Here is a 20,500-nt window from a genome sequence, read left to right on the forward strand (position 1 = left end):
GGCGGGACGCGCTGCCTGCTGGGCCCGGCGCGGAACCATGGATATCTCTCGCTTTATGGCCGATGACTTCGAGGTGAAGAGCTGGGTGAACGCGGCCTTCAGGGCCGGACAGCAGGACGCTGCCGGACAGACGGACGCTCACGCCTCCACCCTGGTGATGAAACTGCAGGTGTTCATCCAGGAGGTCAACAACGTGGTGGAAGGTGACGGGCGGGCGGCGGGGACGTGGCTGCGGGTGTGTGGGAGGGGCGTCGTCTCCTTTCGGCTCTCAGCCCCGCGCCGCCGTGCCCTTCTGTCCCGCAGAAGCCAGCCAGCAGGCCCTGCACAGCATGCCCAGGGTGCTGCGAGAGGTGGAGGCCCTGCGGCAGGAGGCGGCCTTCCTGCGGGAGCAGATGGTGCTGGTCAAGGAGGACATCAGGAGGTTTGAGGAGGACACGGCGCAGTCGATGCAGGTGGGCTCCTGCCTTACTGGGTGACTGCAGCAGCGTGTGTTGTCCAGCATTCACAGAGCTGTTTGTTCTGAGCGGTCCAGTGTGCTAAAGATGCGTGAAACGGCTTCTTTTAGTGTTAGCAGGAGAAAAACGTGCACCAGCAACACAGCCTGCATGTTGTAGAATCATTTGAGTTGGAAAGGACCTCTAAGGCCATCTGGTGCCACTCCCTGCACTGAGCAGGGACACCCACAGCTCCATCAGTGCGCAGAGCCCCGTGCAGCCTGACCGTGGCTGTGTGCAGGGATGGGGCGCTGCACCACTCTCATTGTAAAGCACTTCTTCCTCATATCCAATCTAGATCGTTCCTGTTTCTGTTTGAAACTGTTTCCCCTTATCGCAACAGACCTTGCTGAAGAATCTGTTGTCTTATAGTCCCTGTTTAGATACTGAAAGACTGCTGTCAGGTCTCCCTGGAGTGTTTTTTTTTCTCCAGCCTGAACAGCCCAGCTCTTCCAGCCTGTCCTTATATCCATTATTTACCTTGTTCTCATGTCTGTGTCATTCTGGACAGCCAAACAGTTTCATCCACTACTATTACCAGTTGTAACACTGATGGCCCAGGGTTCTCCCTGCTGATAACTGGGTACACAGCATCAGGCCAAGTGGCTGCAGAAGTATAAATTGAGGATTTGAGTGAAACCTTTGGTTGTTTGGCTTTGGAAGTTATTTTAATATCGCCAGCTCTTTTAGCCAACTCCTGTCTCCTTGTAACAGCTGTGATCAATTCACCCAGTTTTACAATCCAAACTAAAAATAACTCTCATACTATAAGCAGCCGTGGCAGTTACCTTTTGTATCAATAGGCAATGCTTTTTTTTTTTCTTTTTAATTTTCTAGGTCCTGGTAGAGATTGACCGAGTGAAATCTAGAATGCAGTTGGCTGCCGAGTCTCTTCAGGAAGCAGACAAGTGGACTACATTAAGTGCAGATATCGAAGAGACCCTTAAAACACAGGTAGAGGCCACGAGGTTATTTTGGCCTTCGGCCCTTCAGGTTTCTAAGAAAACTGTCTTTTAAAAGCAGATTGTTGAAGTGATTTTAAGGTGTCATTATGAAGCAGGTATTAATGCTTTGTAACATCACATTCAATAAGCTGGTTTTCCTTTCCTGGTGGCAGGACGTATCTGCAATTTCAGCCAAGCTAACAAGTATGCAGAGCAGCTTGGCTATGCTTGTGGATACGCCGGATTACTCTGAGAAGTGTGTGCATCTTGAGGCTCTGAAGAACCGCCTGGAGGCCATGGCCAGCCCACAGATTGTGGCTGCTTTTAACTCTCAGTCTGTAGGTCAGTGAGACTTGATGTCTTTTGCTATCAATGCAGAGTTTTTATTCAAGGGGTAAAATAATTGGGTAAGGAGATGTGTATCTTAAAGGCCCCTGGCTGTGGATTGTGTGCTTTTTGTGGTGCAGCCAGTTGCCAGCTCGTCACCAGAGGGCTTGTATTCTCTGACTTCTGTAGCTGCAAAGCACTTAAATGACTTTGCGTTCTAGAGCGTCTCTTCTCAGGGTCCTTTTTAGAAAAGAAAAGTCTCATTACTAGTTTCTCTAATCCCATAAGCACTTTCTGGAGAGAGCTGTAGTCATTACTATTGTGGTACAAAACAGACTTGTAAAGAACTTGAGTTTAAAGGCTTTGTGTAAAAGGCTAACTGTGTCCTCAGTTGGTTTTGAGACTACTATTTTAGGTAGCAGTTTGAAGAGCAGTGGAAGCAAAATGGAGGACTTTATAGGTGTCTTTTATTTTGTAGATAGCAGCTTTTTTTTTTTCCTGGAAAATAATTTCCTTCTAGGAATTGTTCTGGTTTTATCCATCTTATGCTGGAAGTCTTTGCTTGTTATGACATTAAATCAATTCCTCGTAAGTCTGTTCTTATGTGAAAAGGGATTTTAGGCAGTTTTGCTCCTGTTTGAGGAGATGAGCAAACAAAAAATTAAAGCGTGTCCTTTTTCATGGGCCATTGTGCAGGTTCACTTAAGAGAAGATTTCTCTTGCTCTGGGGATGTGATCTTTTGTAGGTATAATGTTTCATCATTATTTGGAGATTGCTAACTGCCTATTTATTTTTTGTTTTGTTTTAATTAGATCAGGCAAAAATGTTTGTGAAGGTCTTCACCGAAATTGATCGAATGCCTCAGCTTCTTGCTTATTATTATAAGTGTCACAAAGTAAGTATTTGAATAAGGATGTGGAGAAATGAAAACTTGAATGCTTGCTTGGCTTAGGCTGTAGAGGGCGCTGTTACATCGCCTGTTTTGTTCAGAGAAGACGGAACCTATCCTCTTCCAGGTCTCGAACCTCTCCTGGCTCTTAACAACTTTGGTCACTCCTTGTGTTTTGCAAGTAATCCTCCATTGAGGGCTTTGTGTTTCTGTTTTTAAATAGACATAGGATATGTGTGTTCCGCTTGAGTTATCTCCGTGACTTGTAGTTGTCCTTGCTTTGCTTTTCTTGGAGGTGACAATGTCACTAATAACTTTATTGCTGCAACCTGCCAGCTGCTGACTTCTGTAAACTCTTTTCAGGTAAGATTAAAAGTTGGAATTCCAGACAGTTCGGTAGCCATAACCTGATCCTCAGCAGTTCTCTCATGACTGTGACTTTTGAGGATTAAGTTCAAGGCTAGGGCTTGCCAGGTATTTCAACTATTATGTGGGGGTATCGGTTACAGTCTCATTTTATGAGTCAAATACCAATGTTAATTAAAACTTTGAATCAGCTAAGAAGCCTCCAGCTTCACGCTGAAAGTTGGTTCCTTCTGTGGTGCTGAATTATAGCAAAGCATTATGTTAAAATCTGGAGAATCAGGGTGGGTGTTGTTGAGCAGAAGAGCTTTGCTTGAGAAGATCTTGGTTCGCAATAACAAAATCTAGATCTGTGAGCTGCTGGTTCTCCTCTCAGAATGGTTCTTATTACCCCTGCAGGTGCAGCTGGTGGCAGTGTGGCAGGATCTTTGCCAGAGTGACTTAAGCTTGAATCGCCAGCTGACTGAACTGTATGACACACTGCTTGGGACCTGGCACTCGCAGCTTCAGTGGGCTACACAGGTGCAGTCACTCTTTTAATACTGGTGGGAGAGATGGTGTGGGAAACAATAAGAATGACCACACTCTCCGTTCTCGTAAAGCTCAGAGTAATTCATCGGTATTCACTCCTACAGTTATCCTGTGTTCTATCAGTGTAAGACAGGGCTTACAACTTTCAGTCTCGTCTAACTCTTGAGACAAGATTTGATTTCTACCAACAGCAAGGTTGCTGTGTTATTGGCATTAAAGCTGCTCTATCACTTTCATCTGTATCTTAAGTCAAATCTAATTTGATGGTGTTGCAAATATGTTCTGCTGCGTGACAGTTAAAATGCCCCAACTGATTTATCCTAGAGGACACCCTCAAGGTCATACTGGAGCGATTTGTGTCACTTGGAATAAGATACTGTGGGGCTTCTGCTATCACCCTTTGAAGTTTTTCCTGATGAGAATAATGTGGGATCCCCAAAAGTTGTTGTCTTTCTTCAGTTAAATGAAGAAACGTGTTCATATTCTCAAGCCTGTAAGAGTTTTTCATCCATGAAGGGTAGGAGATTCTTATCTTCGTGTTACAAAGCTTGCTCCCAAGTGCTCAGCCTCGTCCTGCAAAGGAGCTCGGTGTTTTCTTGCAATGTATTTTTTCTGCCAAGTGATTTGATTGAATTGTGAGTCAGATGTTTTCTTACATGTTAGCAGATATTTTTTAAACTGGGGATTGAAAGAGAGAAATGGCACGCAGCACAAGGTTCGTGTCATTTACACTGTGTGCTTCTGCTTTCTGAAGAATTGTTGGACTTCTTTCCTGCTTCTTAGTTTCTGTGGTGGCCTTGCTGCAGGAGACTGCTGGTGATCCCAGCTTTCAGAGCAACTGAGAGGAAATAACTGGCAAGAGTCACAGTGAAAGGCTGTAATGCATGTTATATTATTAAGAGTTGAGGGTGGTGCATGTAAATAAAAGTTTCCAGCTGAGTACAGTCTTACTAGCCTTTTCAGTACTGACTTCTACTTATCTGACCACCAGTTTGGCTCATAATGTAGTACTATTGCTTCCCAGCTTACCCACATGTGTATTTTTTTTCCAACACATGTGCGTAAACTGAGTGCACTGTTTTCAAACGCCGGTTTCTGCCAGCTGATTATTCCAGTGACTACAGTGCCTGTGTTCTGCTGAATTCAGTTTTTGACAAACCATCTTCTGCTGCATTCAAAGTACAGTTTCAGTAATAAAGTACCTGTAGACTTGGGTCTCAGTAGCAGCTGGCCTGCATGCTGGGTCAGTGAGGTTCTCGCCGTCTTAGCAGACCTTTGCATTTTTACCGTTGGTGGGGTTTTATTCAGTTTGTTGTGTTTGGTTGGGATTGTGTCATTTGAGGCACCTGCAGACTGCTCACAAAATGCCATCTCCTCGATCTGTGTATCCCTGTCTGTCACCAGTTGATAGTTCTTTTTAAGCTATGGAAGGATAATCATTTCAGCCCTATTGTGGGGATACATTTAATGTTTCTCACGTTTCTGTGATATTTGGGAAGTTCTTTGGTAGTGTCTGGTAATGCAGTCAGTGAGGGCTAAATAGCATTCAATTCTCCTGTGCCTGCTTCTTTCCAGCAGTGCAGTTCCCTGCTGCTTTCTTTCCTAGCTTTTTACTTCCTGCTTCAGCATCCTCTGTCTGCTGACAGCATCTGCACACCCATCTGCTCTGCTGCTTCTGCCCCTCTGGTTCAGGAGGAGGGGAGACTGCCTCAGTGATGCTCGGATATGGTGCTGTTGGTGTGAGGGCAGCTCCTGCTGGTGGGCAACAGCCTATGTTTGGGGCGAGGAGGGAAGGTACCAGCCTCTCAGCTGGCAGAACCCACTCGGTTTGGAGTAGGACAGTGTGTCAGTGTCTGCAGAGACAGTGATGTGTGGTTTGTACACTGTGGGGCTCTGTCTGGAAGCCGTCTGCTGCTCTCTGCTGCCTGTTGTGTTCCTCTGTGATGTGCTTTTGCTAATAGCTTTTCTGTTACCGCAGGTTTTCAAGAAACCCCACGAAATTGTGACTGTGTTGCTGATTCAAACTCTAGGAGCGTTGGTGCCATCCATCCCCGTCTGCCTCAGCACTGCCATGGAGAGAACGGGCCAGGAAACCAAGCTGAGCAAGCTGCTGGAGCTCTATGATGCCACTGTCCACTTTGCAAAAGGGCTGGAAATGGCCATGCTGCCAAACCTGAGTAGGGTTTCTGCACTGAACTTTTGTTGCACTGTTATGTCAACACCTCTGTATATCTCTGTTCTGAGGTCTTGTTTAGTTTGATGTGGAGGGAGAGACTACATCTTCTATAGGATTTACCACTCACATGGCATTTGTACCTCTGTGTGTGTGTGTGTTGTTTGTGTGTGTGTGTGTGTACAACTTAGGCTAAACATATTGACACAGTACTGAATGAGTTTACTAAAGCAGGCCTATTCTAAGTATGCTTACTGCCTTGGGTAAATAATATTTAGCAGTTTTCCTTTTATAAGCATTAGCATTTCTTCTACCTAGCAGCTGAGGAAACATCTCTGAGGAAGCTAAGCATGGAACCAATTGTGAAAGACCACAAAGAATTAAAGTTGAGGAGGTTCCTGGAATTAAGTAATACCTTACTAAATAAGTAAATTTCAAATAGGTTTTCTCTTCCATTGGATTTTTAAGTTGTATTTCCAGCTTTTCTGTTGATTCTGGATTATGTATTGATCTACTATGGGACCAAGTGTTATTTCTGAACTGTTTGCAGCTTATTCTTTAGCACCATCCTTGACATGTGATTCAACTAACCAACGTTTTCCTGACCTTGTGATGTTTGTCACCTTGTTTTGATCATGATTTGGTGAATAATTCCCACAAACCACAAAGCAGCAAGATGCAGTATTTACATAGGTTTATACGTAACTTTAACTGTAGGCTATTTGTAGTCTTACATTAATCTGATGGGGCCCTTCAAAGACTAGGTATGGGAAAATCCTAAAATGGAGCATTTTTATTACTGTGTTTCCTGTTTTGATTCTTCATAACATTGTCTTGAGCTATTTAAACCCATATTCTTACTTGATCACGTAAATTGTGATTAGTGGGTAGTTTCAGGGAGTATGACTGTCATTGTGTCTGTTTTTGTTGCCTTCGTGATTGTGTACTCATCAGTCAGTTTATATCCTTGGCTTGGCTTAATTTGTGGGTCATAATAGAAGAAATGAAAAAGAAATTGAAAAAATGATGTCACATCCTAGAAGATGATAGAATAGGAAGACAGTTGCTAAACTGTTTCCTGAGTGGGTTTGTTTGTTTGTTTGCTTAAAAAAAAAAAAAAAGAGGTTTTGTTCTTTATTACCATTTCTTATGCTGTCTGGTGAGATGTTTGGGAACAAGAAATATCTTAAGAATGGAAAGGCTAAGTGACTCAGCAGGACAGGGTCAAACCAGTTCCTACTTAGTGAGGGGAGGGTTCAGGTATGATTCATAGGATAATTCAGGTTGGAAGAGACCTCAGGAGGTGATCTAACCTGACCTCCTGTCAGATCAAGGTCCGCTAAGAGCTCAGGCCGTGTTTCGTGTTTTATTCTGGTCTTGAAAGTATCCAGGCACGGAGTCTGCATGAGCTTTGGATAACCCATTCCATTGCTTGGCTGTCTGTAAGGTGCGAAAGCTTTTGCTTATAACCAGAATTCAAACTAGTTCTGGTTTGGTGCTAATTTGAGTTTGGCAAAACTTCGTGGCAACAAACTGGTGTTTGGTTCTGATTCAAGAAGTAATCATTCAGACCTGGCTTTTGTTTGGATTTGGTGCAGCTCCCTGCTCAGCAGAATGTCACTGGGAGCCTAAGCTCAAGGTTCCTTGGTTGATGAACATAATGAAGTAGTAGACCTAAGTAAATTGAATTACTGCCAGTTTCAAATACTTCAAATACAAACCAGACTTTCTGATAAATTAGGATTGTACCCTTTTTGAATTGTGACAGACAATTTCAATACTTTATTGTAAATTGAAATATTTAATAGATTTTTGTCACCCAGGCTGTTTTAGAGCAGTTATTGATTTTCTTGAGGTGCTTGTTGAGGCAGAACATCGTGGTTTTAAGAAGCAGGCAGTGATAATAATTCTGCTTTAAGGAAAAAAAAACAACAAACCTTTGTAATTGAGACTTAGAGTTGTTGGGCAACTTTGCAAGCTTACGTAGGCAGAGTGATCTACTTGAAGAACTCATGCATGTTGCTTGAAATAAAGTTCTTAATGTGCGTTCATGTACTTGTAGACTAAACATCTGATTCTTTGTAGAGGAGCAGAACTTGGTAAAAGTGATGGAACTGGTAGAAGCGGTGTATCATCCATACAAGCCCTTTCAACTCAAGTATGGAGACCTAGAAGAGGAAAATCTTCTCATTCAGATCAGTGCAGTGCCCTTGGTAATGCAGTGTTCTTTGCTCATCTATGTGGGAAGAGGCTTGACAATTCTAGTAAATACGAGGGTCTTTGGTAAAGCCACTGCTCTCTTTTCTCCTTTAACTTTTTGGCAATATTTCCTGTTTGCTGTGTATTTAGTTACTGTTAAGTACATTTTGCTGAGATAGCTCCTTTCTTCTGCTCTTTTACCCCTTAACAGGCACCGTGTAGACCTGCTAAATATGCTGGAGAAAAACTTTATCAGATATTGCCAATCCAGAGGTGGCTTCAGTTTTTCAACCTTTCTGTTTTGTTTTGTTTTTATTTAGGAACACTGGGAAGTAATTGACTGTGTCCAGGAACTGAATCATTCTGTCAGCAAACTCTTCGTTCTGGCTTCTGGAGCCATTGACAACTGCATTAAACTCACTGATGGACTGGGAGTGTGTGGGCTCCTCAAGGCCCTGAAAGCTTTGTTTGCAAAGTAAGGTGCTTCTAATTACACTGCTGCATGTATCCTAAGGGACAGCAAGCGTTTGGCTTGCAGCCAGTCACTTTGTAGTTGATGAAAGGTGGCTGGGTGCTGTAGGTATCTATAATTTTAATTTGTGTCATTTGATATCCCCTTCTATCACTTAATTCAGGCAGTGGCTGTTTCTTAGTGGAAAACTTGAGGATCTTGTGACTGAAGGGAAAATGTCCCTCAGTTTTCTGTTCTAGTTGGGCTGAATTTTGCTTTTTAGTAAATGCTTTTGAGAGGGGAAATGTTTCCAAGGATAGAATGTAAGAAAAACTAAGTTGATGGAAGTAGAGCTCTGTGGGGAAGTATGCATTTATTGAGACACACGACTTTGTATTCACAGACTGCCTGTACGTGCAAGACACCCTTGTGAGTGATATTCACCCCAAGTTCTTCTAATATAATTGACAGCCCATTTAGATGGTATTCCAGTGCTGATTACTTCCTTATTCTTTCCTGATATTGAAAGAGTTGCTCACAAGCTGTTACCTTGCTGTTCTAGGGGGAAGAGGGAAGCGAAAAGCACACTTCTCTGACCTCATCTCCTTTATAGGCAATTACATAGTACTGTACATGCCATCAGCTTATGGGCATCATTTAGAAAAAGAAAATAAGTCTGAGGGGGAGAAACAAAATGTTCTTTTAAATTTGTTCTCATCTGGGGAGTAGCTGAGAAAACAAATTCATGAGATTATTGTCACTGTGTTCCTGGAACAAGGGCCAAGTGATGTTGGAGCAGTCTTATAAACTGTCTGCTCTCTCCTAGGAGAGGTGATTAGTGTAGTGATAACAAAAATGTCTTGCTTATGCATCGTCACAAGTGTGAGGAGTTGCTAATAACCCATACGCAGCAAATTGAAGTAGCAAGCACGCAATCTGAGTTTCTCCCTGACTTCTAATGTAGGCTTCAGTGGACAGTGGCTATTCAGGTTTTCACATGTACATGCTTGGGCTGAAACAGCAGTGTTTCTTCTGAACTCTTGTAATATTTCTGGTTCTTACTTCATTCTTGTACAGGTCTGAGTGAGCAGATCACGGGATCTGCAGTAAGTTGTTCTCTGGACTATTGTCTCACACCAGCACTTGTCTTTTCTCCATTTCTCATTACAGGTACACATCTGACTTTACAAACACATTGCAGTCGATACGAAAGAAATGTAAACTGGATGATATTCCATCAGACTCCCTTTTCCAGGAGGACTGGACTGCATTCCAAAACTCTGTTCGGTAAAAGGGGATTTTTTTTTTTTGGCCTGTCCCAGAACTGATTTTCTATCAGAGTTAGAAAGGAATTACGTGGGGTCAGTTTACGCAAGTTCTTAGTGCAGAATGCAGGGCTGTGCCTACTTAACTGCACAACTATTAGTGGCTGGGTTTCAGGTTGCTGCTGGCACAGTAAGGGCTGTGAGACCCTCCCCCTTCATCCCCCCCCAAATAATCTGGGGCAAGACTGCCTGTCGTAGCACTTGAAATACTGGCAGCTCTTAGAAATGTACCCAGTGACACTATGGTATTAGCCATGATGACAGTAAATAATGTGTGGATGAGGCTGTCTGGCAAAAGTTTGACAGCAGGATGTTAAGCAATGGGTGCAGAGTTGGTAGCCATGTTAAAAGTTGTCCTCTGAGGACTCTGGTTTGGTTATTCCATTTTTAAAAATGGAATATTTACTCCTTTGCTAGGTGGGTTCCCCAGGGGTCTGGCATTATCTGCCTAAAATTACAAAATATGTTTTGTTGTGTTCTTTCCCAGAATAATTACTACTTGTGGTGAGCTCCTTCGTCAGTGTGGAGACTTTGAGCAGCAACTGGCTAACAGGTAAGCATTGCTGAACGGAATACATGAAGTGTGACGATAGATAACAAGACAAAATAAATCCCAATGTGCTTTCCCTTTGTAGACTATAGAGGGGGAAAAAAAGCCACAATGATTGTTTTCTCCCCATCTTTTGAAGCATCAGAGATGGATCAGAAAGTGTTTCACTCAATTCTGTGCTCTGAGACAGTCATAAGAATCCATTTCCGTGGACAGATGGATGATGTGTCTTGTTCACCTGGCTGGGCATCAAATGGAATAGGTTTTGCTGAGGAAGGAATTTTCCACTGGATCACTTTGTCAGTATTCTTACGCCTTCCCCACCCCCCCCAGTGAAATGGGGTGTGAATCATTTGCCAATATGCACTTATGTGTGCCTTGACCAATCGATGCCTTGTAACATGAGGAGCCTAAAGCACAGGTAGCATGTTGGTCTTCTGTTGCTTGTAAGCAGTGCACTGTTCAGCCTCTTGTATGTTCAGATGCTTTATTCTGACTAACGTGGCTGTATGTGATGTAGCACACAGCAGCCTGCAGCACCCAGGAGTTTATTCCATATTTTCTAAACTTGGAGAGCCCTCTTCTCCCTTTTTCATCCCACTGTTTGTGCAGTCTTTGAGTTGCACAGTAGAGTGAGAGCTGGCTGTGATTGGTACCTGCTACCAGTGAAAGCTCTCTCCCTTGAAGGGATGTAAAGGCAGCACTGATGCTTAAAGGCACTTAGCAGTTCTTGAACAATGAAAAACTTGCATATATTTTTTTAGTTTCTCCTGTCTTGCCTGGAAGATTTAACCTTCTACTGAAAAACATGTATATAAAATACATATTTGGTATATGTCTATGTGAATATATATTCATATAGATATGTATGTATACATGTTATGAATATAAGTGCCACAAGTAAGCCAGGATGCAGTCACCAGTACCCTGGGTACAGTTTTACAGGTGTTGTTAAGCTGATCCACAAGGTGAGTTTGGTCAGTTTGGCGATATGACCAGAAAGTAAACTTGTTTGAAGAGGAATGCTTTTCATTTAGATTGGCAGACAGCAGTCTGAGTCTGTCTAGTCAAACACTGTGCAGTGCAAAGGACAGAGGAATTTTGGACTGAAGTATCATGACTTCTGCTCTTAAGCTGTTCATAAGTGCACATCCTGAGTTACCTAGTGATCAAACCAGAGAAAAGATTTATGCCCTGGATCTACTGCTTCTGAGACCCCAAAGGCAATGGGGCTTAATTTGCTGTGTAAAAGGCAGTGTCCTATTATTGCTATACACTTCCCTTCTGGAAGCTGTGAAAACCTGGTTTCAAAACATTCCTACCAATACTTTGAAATCTCTGCATTATCTTTTTGCAGTGATTTTGCTACTTTTTTTCTCCTATTTTAACATTCAGTGTAATTGGTTTTTTTCTTCTGTCTCTGGAGGGCTCACTGGGCAGTATGGTGCTCAGTAGGAAGCTGTGAGCCATCTGTGCTGCATCTTCCAGCTGTGGGAGGGAAGGCATGCAACTGAATCACCTGTCATCTCCCAACAGAGGATAGAGCTATAATCACAGACTGTGTCAAAAGGGTGACTGAGTCAGAGGCCCCAGTAGTTTTGATGGCTACTTTTTCTCTTATTTATGTTGAGATGCTGCCAGGGGTTTTCCTTGGAGCAACAGGAAGACAGCAGTGCAAATTTTGCAGAATGTTGCTGGTGACTGTTTGCACTTGTTTTTAGGATTTTGTCAACTGCTGGGAAGTATCTCTCGGACTCCTACAGCCCCTGCAGCTTTTCTGGCTTTCAGGATACCACTGCTACAGAAAAGAAGAGCAGTGTGAAGAATCCCTGGCAGGAATACAATTACCTTTTAAAGGAAAATCCTTCTGAGTATGCCAGCCTTATGGAAACACTGTACACCCTGAAGGTAGCCTACCTGGAGAGAGCCTGCCTTTATAACATGCTGCTGTTGGGTGCGTGGTTGGAAGATGAGGCCTGGATTCCCTCATCACAGTGATTACGTTTAATCTTTTGGTGGGCTATGTTCTAATACCAATTCTCTGCTGAGAAATGAAATGTTCAAACCTAGGAAACCTGGGCTCATTTCCTCTCTTTTCTTTTTTTTTCCTCTTTTTTTTTTTGTTTTGTGAACAAACTCCTATCTGTCCATGCGGGGGAGATTCTGTCACAGAAAGCATTGGGATGATAGTACTGATGATAGAGATCTCAAATTTTGCACTCCACATCTCCTCAAGACTTTCTTTGCCACTTACACTCCATTACCATATCTATTCTGAAATATAATTCTGCAAGATCATTCATGCTTGCATTTGTGAACAGGGCAGAACTGTAGTTGTCTTCTTGTAGGGCTGAGTTATGTTTGCTGTCATCATGGACTTACAACAGTGAGGTCAATTTTATGATTTGTCTCTTATTTCCTCAAAATGTTTTGATTTCTTTTGTTCTTAATTTACCTGCAATTTGTACAGCTGTGCCGTAAGAATGTTGACTTTAAACTTTTACTAAACAGTTCCACGTGTGCTGTTCATGTAAAACACTTAGTTAATTAGAAGAATAATTTCTCACTATCTGGCCTGTGCTGGCACCTGGTATAGCTGGAGAGTGATGCTGAATTTTTTGTTAGAAATTTCAGGAAGCAATGCTCAGTTTCTATGGCAAATAAGTAGTTGCAATAGGGCATCCTGAAAGAAACAGGCTCTAGCATGGCAGAGGAATGCTCTTTTTATTAGGATGGCCAAATGAAGACCCCTTTGAGAACACTAATACAGCTTTTCTGTGATCAGCTTAGTGTCACCTGTGTGTAAAACTTTATCTGTGCCTTTGTGTTAGGAGAAAGGTACGAGTAACCACAACTTGCTGTCTTCATCTCGATCTGCACTGAGCCGCCTCAACCAGCTGGCACACCACTTGGCTTTTGATTCCGTGTTTCTTCGCATCAAGCAACAGCTCTTACTTGTTTCAAAGATGGAGGTGAGTAATGGGGACACTGATCTGATCTGCTCTGTGGTGGCTTTTACCCATGGGATACCTTGGAGTACAGCTCAATATTGCTTACCTTTCTCATTTTCAGAAAGTTTCCCTACAATTTCACCTTTCTCCCCTTGAGCAGTGCTCAGTGGGAAACTGCATTTGTAGCAGACAGCTGTCTGGTTTTTTGTTGTTTTTTTTTTGAGATGCTGTTTTTCTAGCCCATGTGAGCATGTATTCCCCATGGGGCTCTATGTGGAAAGTGTGTGTAGTGTTGGGGCTGTGGGAGGACGAGAAGCAGCTTTTTTACCATCTGTCTTCTGATTTCTAGAAGTTTATGGGTAGTCTTTGTGTCGCTGAGTGGTCCCTTCCCAGAATGCTTATAGACTGCGTTTCAGAGAGCCATAGATTTGTTCTGCTGTTTGTTTGCCTTACAGAGTTGGACCTCTGGTGGCGTTGGTGAGACCCTAACGGAGGACCTGCCAAACTTCAGCCTGACTCCTCTGGAATACATCAGCAATGTAAGAGCATGAGAGGATAGTTCTTGGGAGCCCAACTCTGAGGGGAAGGGATCTCTTCTATGTTTCACTGTTTCTTAGCAAAATCTTAGTATTTGTTTAAATTGTAATATGATGGTGATAGATCCTCTCAGTGGCCAGTCCTCGTTAATTGTGCCATTCTTTGTAGCTTTTATGAAATCTCGGTCAAATCCTCGAGTAGCAAAATAACTTTGGGAGCACAAGGAGAGCTTCTTAATTGAGCTGTGCTGCTTTCAGTGTTAACTCTTGTAACGGGATGGGAAATGTCAATCTGCTGTTTGTAGTGGTGAATACTGAGCATAGCTTAATAATGCAGCTCGTATAGCAGAGAAGTTCCTGCAATGTGTACTGGAGTGATTTAATCATACTGTGGAGCCAAAAAAGGCTTGAGCTCTTACCTTTCTAATCCCTATGTGACTTGTTGTTTTTTGTTTCTGATGGAATAACAATGAAACCTTTCTGATGCTGGGGTGTCCTGAGCTGAAAGGTAGAGTGAGCTCATTACTGCTGAGGCACTCCTCAGATACGTGCTGCTGAACAGCATGGAAATTCCACTCGTGTTCTCCTGGTTGGTGTTCTAAATTACTGTCAACTTCGCAGTTCAGATATTACAATTAGCTGCCAGCTTATGTTTTTAAAGCTTTATTTAATAGAAATGGGTATTCAGGCAAGCTGTGAGATAACTTTATTGTGAGTAGTTCAGATTTTAGCTATTTGAGGACTTCAGTGAGGTTTGGAAAGTTCCTGGGAAGTTATCAGGTAAAGTTTCAAGAGTAGGTTGCTACTGAATTTCCAAGTGTCTTTCTAAATAAGACCATTCAGCAGCAAATTGCTTTCAGGTGTGGTTTGCTGCAGCTGGCTTTTTTTTTTTTTTTAGCAAAGCACTTGCTTCACATTTGTTTGGTGACTCAGCTCTTTGTGCTTTTATTCTAGATTGGGCAATATATTATGTCGCTTCCTCTCCACCTTGAACCATTTGTCACTCAGGAGGATTCTGCTTTGGAACTGGCATTACATGCTGGAAAACTGCCTTATCCTCCAGAACAAGGTGAGGTGAAACAAAAGATGATGTGTCTGGTGGAAAGTTTTCACATTTTTGACCTCGTGTGGCTATGATCTGTTACGGTAACAAAGCTGTTTGAGATCCATTTTCTACCATCTGCTTGTGCTGTTTCTTTCAAGAGTCTCTAAATGATAACTAAAACTTCTTTGTAGTTTTGTTCAAACTGGAAGCTTTAGTTCAGCTTATTTAAGTTTGTTGTTCATTAAAAGTGTGCACTGGATGCAGGGTATGAATTACTATGGTATCATAGCTGGAGCAGTATCTAATATCCCAGGTGCTTTCTCACATGTAGTGTGAGTACCTGATATGCCATCTCTTGTCCTTTGAGGGTGATGTGCTGTCATTACCATTGTTTTTGGGCTGCAACACAGATCTGTGGTGGCTTCAGTTGGAGCTTGGGCTGCTATTGCCTCTGGCTTTGCACCTTTTGCTTTGGTAGTGTGGTAAATGAGTTCTGGGAATGGATCAGGCCAAAAATAAGGTATTTTGCAGTGAGTTTTGCAGAACTGGTTTTCATGCAGGAGAATGCCTTGAACCAGAAGTCATAGTGTGAGGAGGAGAAGCTGCAGGGAGCAAGGCTGGTTTGATCTTGCTCTAGCATAGCTTTTGCTGCTCTGTGGCTATGACTCAATTGTAGCCCTGGGCCTTTGATACTGCTTAGTTCTTCAGTGATGTTCTGATGCCCAATAAATTTCTATTTTTCTGCTCCTTTTACTGTGATCAAACTTTCTGTACTGCTGCAGTGCTTGTGCATGTGGTAGGTTGAAGCAGACCTGCATGGTCCTGTTAAAAGCAAATGAACTTTTTGAGAAAACATTCTTAATTGCTAAAGATAATCCTGATCTTATGGCTGTTTTGGCAAGAGGGAATTGCTAAGTGACGAGCTTTGCCCTTGATGTTTTAGGTCATTACATTTTACTCTAGTATCTCCTATTAAGCTCAGAAGCAGCTTGCTGTGTTTCATTTAGTCCTCAGGGGACCATTTTTTGCCCTGCAAGTGGAGAGAAGGAAGCAGTGGGGTGCCAAAGCTCTTACACTCAGACAGAAGACATCTGGGTCTGTGTGCAGTGTTCAATCAAAACAAGTCATTTGAAATCCGCTTGGGAATAAAATAAATGGAGTTCCTTGAGCCTCACTCTAAGACTTGCTTTACAGTTCCTGGTTGTTTTTGCTGCCTGTCCTCTGTTTCTGGTATTTTCATGTATTTCCTGAAATAGGGATGTCAGCACATGATACCATTTTCTAACTTTGCCTTTGTCATTATTGCGTGGAGGGGTAAGATAACTTTGCCAAATTTAGTTTATAGCCAAAGCTTTATTCATTGCTAGGTTGTATTCTTCTTGCCACAGCCCAGTGCTAAGAATCTGTGTTAAAGTGGAAACCCAGTGACAGAAAAGGCTTCCCAGTGTCACTGCTTTTCGGAGGAAGAATCCGAGTTATTGATGTCCAACATTGTTTGCTTTGTATTTGACAATATTAAAATGTGCTTGGTTTGTGTTTAGCTGTATTTGTGTACTGGGAGGTGGCAGGGAGGAAATTCTTGTGAACTAATTGTCTTGTTTGAACAGGTTCTCAACTTAGCTTTTATGGCTTCTGCTCCTTATCATGTCTACTGCCGTACAGTTCATCACGGAGTGGCTTGGCTGCCTAACAGCCCGATGAAGGAGGACCCTTGCTCCAGCTTTGCAGTCCTGCCCTCTCCTTTGTGCTGATTCCATGGCATGGCTACTCTTTAACTCCACAGAAAAGTGGCTGGTTGTTTTGTTTTGTTTTGTTTTCTTTTGTTTTTTCCTTCTGGGCTTGTTTCTTTCAAGATACATTAATAAAGGGATTTAAATCAGCTTCCTAAAAGTCCTGTGACGCACCAAAGCCGTGCAGGAGTGCAGAGCAAGGAACAAGTGAAGAGATGGAATCTTGTAACTGTGTTTAGAAGCAGTGAAATGTTAGTTTGGCTGGCCCTCTTGTGCGATGCTCCTGCATCAGTGGTCATGTGGTGTGTTCTTGTCCCCAGACAGTATCCAAACTGGGATTCTCGAGGCAGCTGCTGTGGGATCTGACCCAGCATGAGGTAGCTCAGCTGTCAGACCCTGATGAAATCTGCAGAGAATGTCCCATAAGCTTAATCTTACGTTTCTCAGTTACGGTGTTAAACAAACAAACAGAATGTGGCTGCCTCTGCAGTCTTCCATGACCCTGCTCATAACCAAAGACCCTTCATTTCTTGTTAGAGAAAGAGGGGGACTCACTGAGCTCTTTTCCACAGGAAAAGGTTATTTGTTCTTATGCAGGATAGTAATGCTGTTGGCTAGTAAACAGGCCTTCCCCCTACCTCTTTTCCCTGTAAATCCAGGGAAAAACCTCCAGTTATGCCCTCCGTGACACGCTAAGCTACGCCTACCTGTTACAAAGGTTAGCAGCCCATGGTCAGAAACTTCTCTGCAGTCTGTTTTGTTTCAGGGCAGGTTCTGCATCTTTGAGAATTTATTTTCTTAATGTCCACCCCTGTGTTCTGTTCCTGTAGTCAGGATCTTGGCTCAGTAAGGACACAATTCTGAAAAGCTGACCGCTTCAGTTAAATGTCTTTTCCATGCTGTTTCAGCTCCAGCTGCAAAGTCGTTAAAGCTTCACTGCTGTCTGTGCTACCTGAGTTTTAGTGGTCACATACCAGCTGGAATGATAAAAACCACGCACTGAAGGAAGTGCAGTGATTGCTGAGACAGCACTGGTGCAGTTGCCTTCTTGAGACTTTCTCCCTAGAACACATTTCAGAAGCCCTAAGGAGTTCTTTCTGTATGTTTTTCATTCATTTCTTGCAGCAAGCTGAGTTTTGGCTCACATTGATTGTTCAGATGGCTGTGCATACCTGTTATTCTTATCCTGTTGCGTTCAACAGCAGTGCTACTTGTCAGCAGGTTGGCAGCCCAGGATCACTGGCTGCGGTTTGTCTCCTGACAGTCAGTGTTTGCTCTGACAATCAACGTTGTGTAGGGCTTGGTGTTTCTCACCTTCGTTTGTAGCCTTCTGAGAATGCACACTTTAGGTTTAACACTTCATCAGCATGAAGCATTTACATGTTTAATGGTTTCTTAGTTTTCAAAACACTGATGAACCCAGAGTGCCTTTAAGATACTGAAAAAAGCTGTGAGTCTTTGTAATTGCTGTAGTTTTCAAACTGGGCCTTGAAGATGGTCCTTTAGAATGTGCCAAGGAGTGGCTCTGATCTCAGCCTGCTCACCAGTCAGCCCTTCAGAAATTGTCTGGAGGAGTGAAAGAGGAAAGCAAAGTGTTTCGGGTCCTGAGCTAACTTTCCGTGTTACTTTGCATTCGTGGAAGATCTGTAGCTGCTCTGCTCCAAAGACGGCTGATAAACTGAATCCTAATGAGTCCCTTAACTCTTATTGAAAAAAAAGTCAACCATTTACAGATTGACTTTTGTAACCATACGAAACCAGAAAATGAAAGTGAGCGAGACTGCTGATCTCTGATCTGCTATTCTGCTAATGTGAATTTTCTGTGCAGGAGATGAACTACCCGAGCTGGACAACATGGCTGACTACTGGTTGGGCTCCATCGCCAGAGCTACGATGCAGACTTACTGCGAGGTCATCCTGCAGATACCAGAGCTCACAGTGCATTCAACAAAGCAGCTTTCCACAGACACTGGTAAGGCTGGTGCACGTGTTGTCCTGAGAAGTGTTGCTGTGGCACACGGGTTCTTTCATTGCTTTAGGAACTGCAGCGTGGGTTTCTCCTTTAGTTGTGAGCGTGTTTATCTGGCACATTGCACGGAGGAGTGAGTGGTTCACAGCTTTTGCTGTGTTTGGTTGCATCTGTCTTTGATTAACTTACAGCCCTTCTGCACTGAAGGTGTTTGATGACTGAAGTTGCTTTCAGCATGGAGAAATTTTCAAGAACAAAGTGAGAGACAGTTGGCATGTATCTGTTTCTGTCTTCTCCCACGCCAACAGAGTGACTGAAGGAGGAATGATAGGGAGGTGTTGGGAAAGTGGTTTTGTAGTAATTTGAGGTGTTTTTTTCTTATTCTAAGTTCACGAGAATGTCACCACAAGATCACTGCAGTGATTGGTAACAAGTTATTTCCAAAGCTCTTTGCCTTTGAAAATGCAATTGTGATCTGTGACCATGGTGACTGACTACCCTGGGAATGTCATGGTGCAGATCATGAAACATGGCAGAATGTGTCTCAGCCCTCTGAAGGGAACAGTTATCTACTAGTGAACAGGAAGCCAAAAATGTTCATCAGTACAGTTGGATTCCAAATACACCGCAGTTTTTCTGTGGTTTTGATCTAGCAGTGACAGAATTCTGGCTGTCATGAAGAACAACTTTTATTTGGGTGCTGCTTGCGCAGAGCCTGTTGCCCGTTCAATTACATGTTTGTCTTTCATCTTGCAGATTATCTAATAAATGTGATGGATGCCCTTGGCCTTCAGCCATCAAGAACACTGCAAAATATTGTAACTCTGTTGAAGGCAAAGCCAGAGGACTACAGGCAAGCTGCAAAAAGTGTGCCTCGCAGAATGGCCAGCAGCATTGCTGCAATGAGGGGCCTGGAGTGTTAGCTGTAATGCCCACACGGCTGGTCACGGCTCAGGGGCTGAACTGGTTTGGGTTTTCTTTTTAATTCCATATCAACTTTGTGAGGACTGTGTAAATGTCTCTGGAAATGAGAAGGATTTATTTCTGAATAATGTCTAATAAAAGCCTTTGTCTAGGAAAAGCTGGTTCCGTTTTTCTATCTTTAAAAGTGTGGAAAGTTATCCTGCAACCAAATTTACCGAAAACTATCTAGGTAATATTGAGCAGGGCTGACTTCTAAGCAGAAATGTTCTGCTGCTCACTGGGAGGTCCGCGCTTCGTGGCGGTGAGATGACTGGCTTTGTCAGAACAGTTTAATCAATTCTGAATCTGAAATTATGGGGTAGGTGCAACAGAGATCAACCGATTGGAAGCCCTCTTATCTGGGGGCGGTGGTCATTGCTCAAGTCTGTCATTATTCACAATGTGAAGAAGGCAGTCTCATCAGTTAGCAGAACAGGCATGATCAAGCTCAATTCTGAGAATAAAACCAGTTTTGTAAGGTTTTTTTTTTTTTTGAGATTGATGTGTTCTACTGAAGGCTGTGACGAATGTAAGAAATCTAATGTGAGTTTTGTTTTCTTGTAAAATTCATTAAAACCAGGTCTGCCAGATCTGTCCCTCTTTCCCTGCAGTCCTGTGTGTTTCTGTCACTCAGATGTTTGTGTTTAATAGCAAACATGTGATGTGCACATACAGGCTTATATTTTACCAGGTGTATTCTTAAAGTGGAAGTGGGTTCCTTTGCTGTTCTCACCTGGACTGTGGTGATGTTTTACTGACCAAAAAAAAAAAGGTAATTTAAGGAAGTGGAGAGAGCAGATGTGCTTTATAAACAGTTTTTGGACTTTGCTCTGAAACACTTTTGGTTCCAAAATTTGTGGGAAATCGAAGTATGTTTTCTGTTACGCTCCTTTCTTGTTGATGTTTTCAGTTAAATTATTATTCTCTCTGTTTGAAAGCATGGAAAGTCTATTCAGAAATCTTCCAGTGAGGGGGAAATCTGGTGCTGTGCTGAACCGGAGCTTCTCAGGTGCCTGTTTGGCTGTGCTTTGTCCCTGTGCACATTGAGCTCAGCCTTCC

General features: G+C 42.9%; 1 protein-coding gene across 2 annotated transcripts; it reads left to right on the top strand.

The window, feature by feature from the left end:
- The first annotated feature begins 6 nt into the window (after window positions 1-6).
- COG7 (component of oligomeric golgi complex 7) lies at window positions 7-19,559 on the top strand. 2 transcript variants are annotated; one of them, XM_010719499.2, is made up of 17 exons: window positions 7-203; window positions 304-452; window positions 1,332-1,448; window positions 1,612-1,780; window positions 2,579-2,661; window positions 3,418-3,540; window positions 5,528-5,726; window positions 7,808-7,935; window positions 8,242-8,396; window positions 9,543-9,659; window positions 10,185-10,250; window positions 11,969-12,155; window positions 13,079-13,219; window positions 13,654-13,737; window positions 14,689-14,803; window positions 18,338-18,481; window positions 19,235-19,559. In XM_010719499.2, exons 1-17 carry the CDS (start codon window positions 38-40, stop codon window positions 19,399-19,401), a joined length of 2,310 nt encoding a protein of 769 aa, XP_010717801.1. In that variant the 5' UTR covers window positions 7-37; the 3' UTR covers window positions 19,402-19,559. The 2 variants fall into 2 exon arrangements, with proteins under 2 accessions (XP_010717801.1, XP_019476328.1); XM_019620783.2 differs by lacking the exon at window positions 304-452 and having other exon boundaries at window positions 71-203.
- The last annotated feature ends 941 nt before the right edge of the window (window positions 19,560-20,500 follow it).

The sequence above is a fragment of the Meleagris gallopavo genome, chromosome 16 (genome assembly GCF_000146605.3).
Source record: "Meleagris gallopavo isolate NT-WF06-2002-E0010 breed Aviagen turkey brand Nicholas breeding stock chromosome 16, Turkey_5.1, whole genome shotgun sequence".
Classification (NCBI taxonomy): Eukaryota; Metazoa; Chordata; class Aves; order Galliformes; family Phasianidae; genus Meleagris; species Meleagris gallopavo.

What these genes read in the sequence shown, in the direction of transcription:
- COG7 (XM_010719499.2), top strand. Translation starts at nt 38, where the DNA reads ATGGATATCTCTCGCTTTATGGCCGATGACTTCGAGGTGAAGAGCTGG. An exon ending in TACTTGTTTCAAAGATGGAG is followed by an intron (nt 13,220 to 13,653) that starts GTGAGTAATGGG and finishes TTTGCCTTACAG; the next exon opens with AGTTGGACCTCTGGTGGCGT. An exon ending in GCAGCTTTCCACAGACACTG is followed by an intron (nt 18,482 to 19,234) that starts GTAAGGCTGGTG and finishes TTCATCTTGCAG; the next exon opens with ATTATCTAATAAATGTGATG.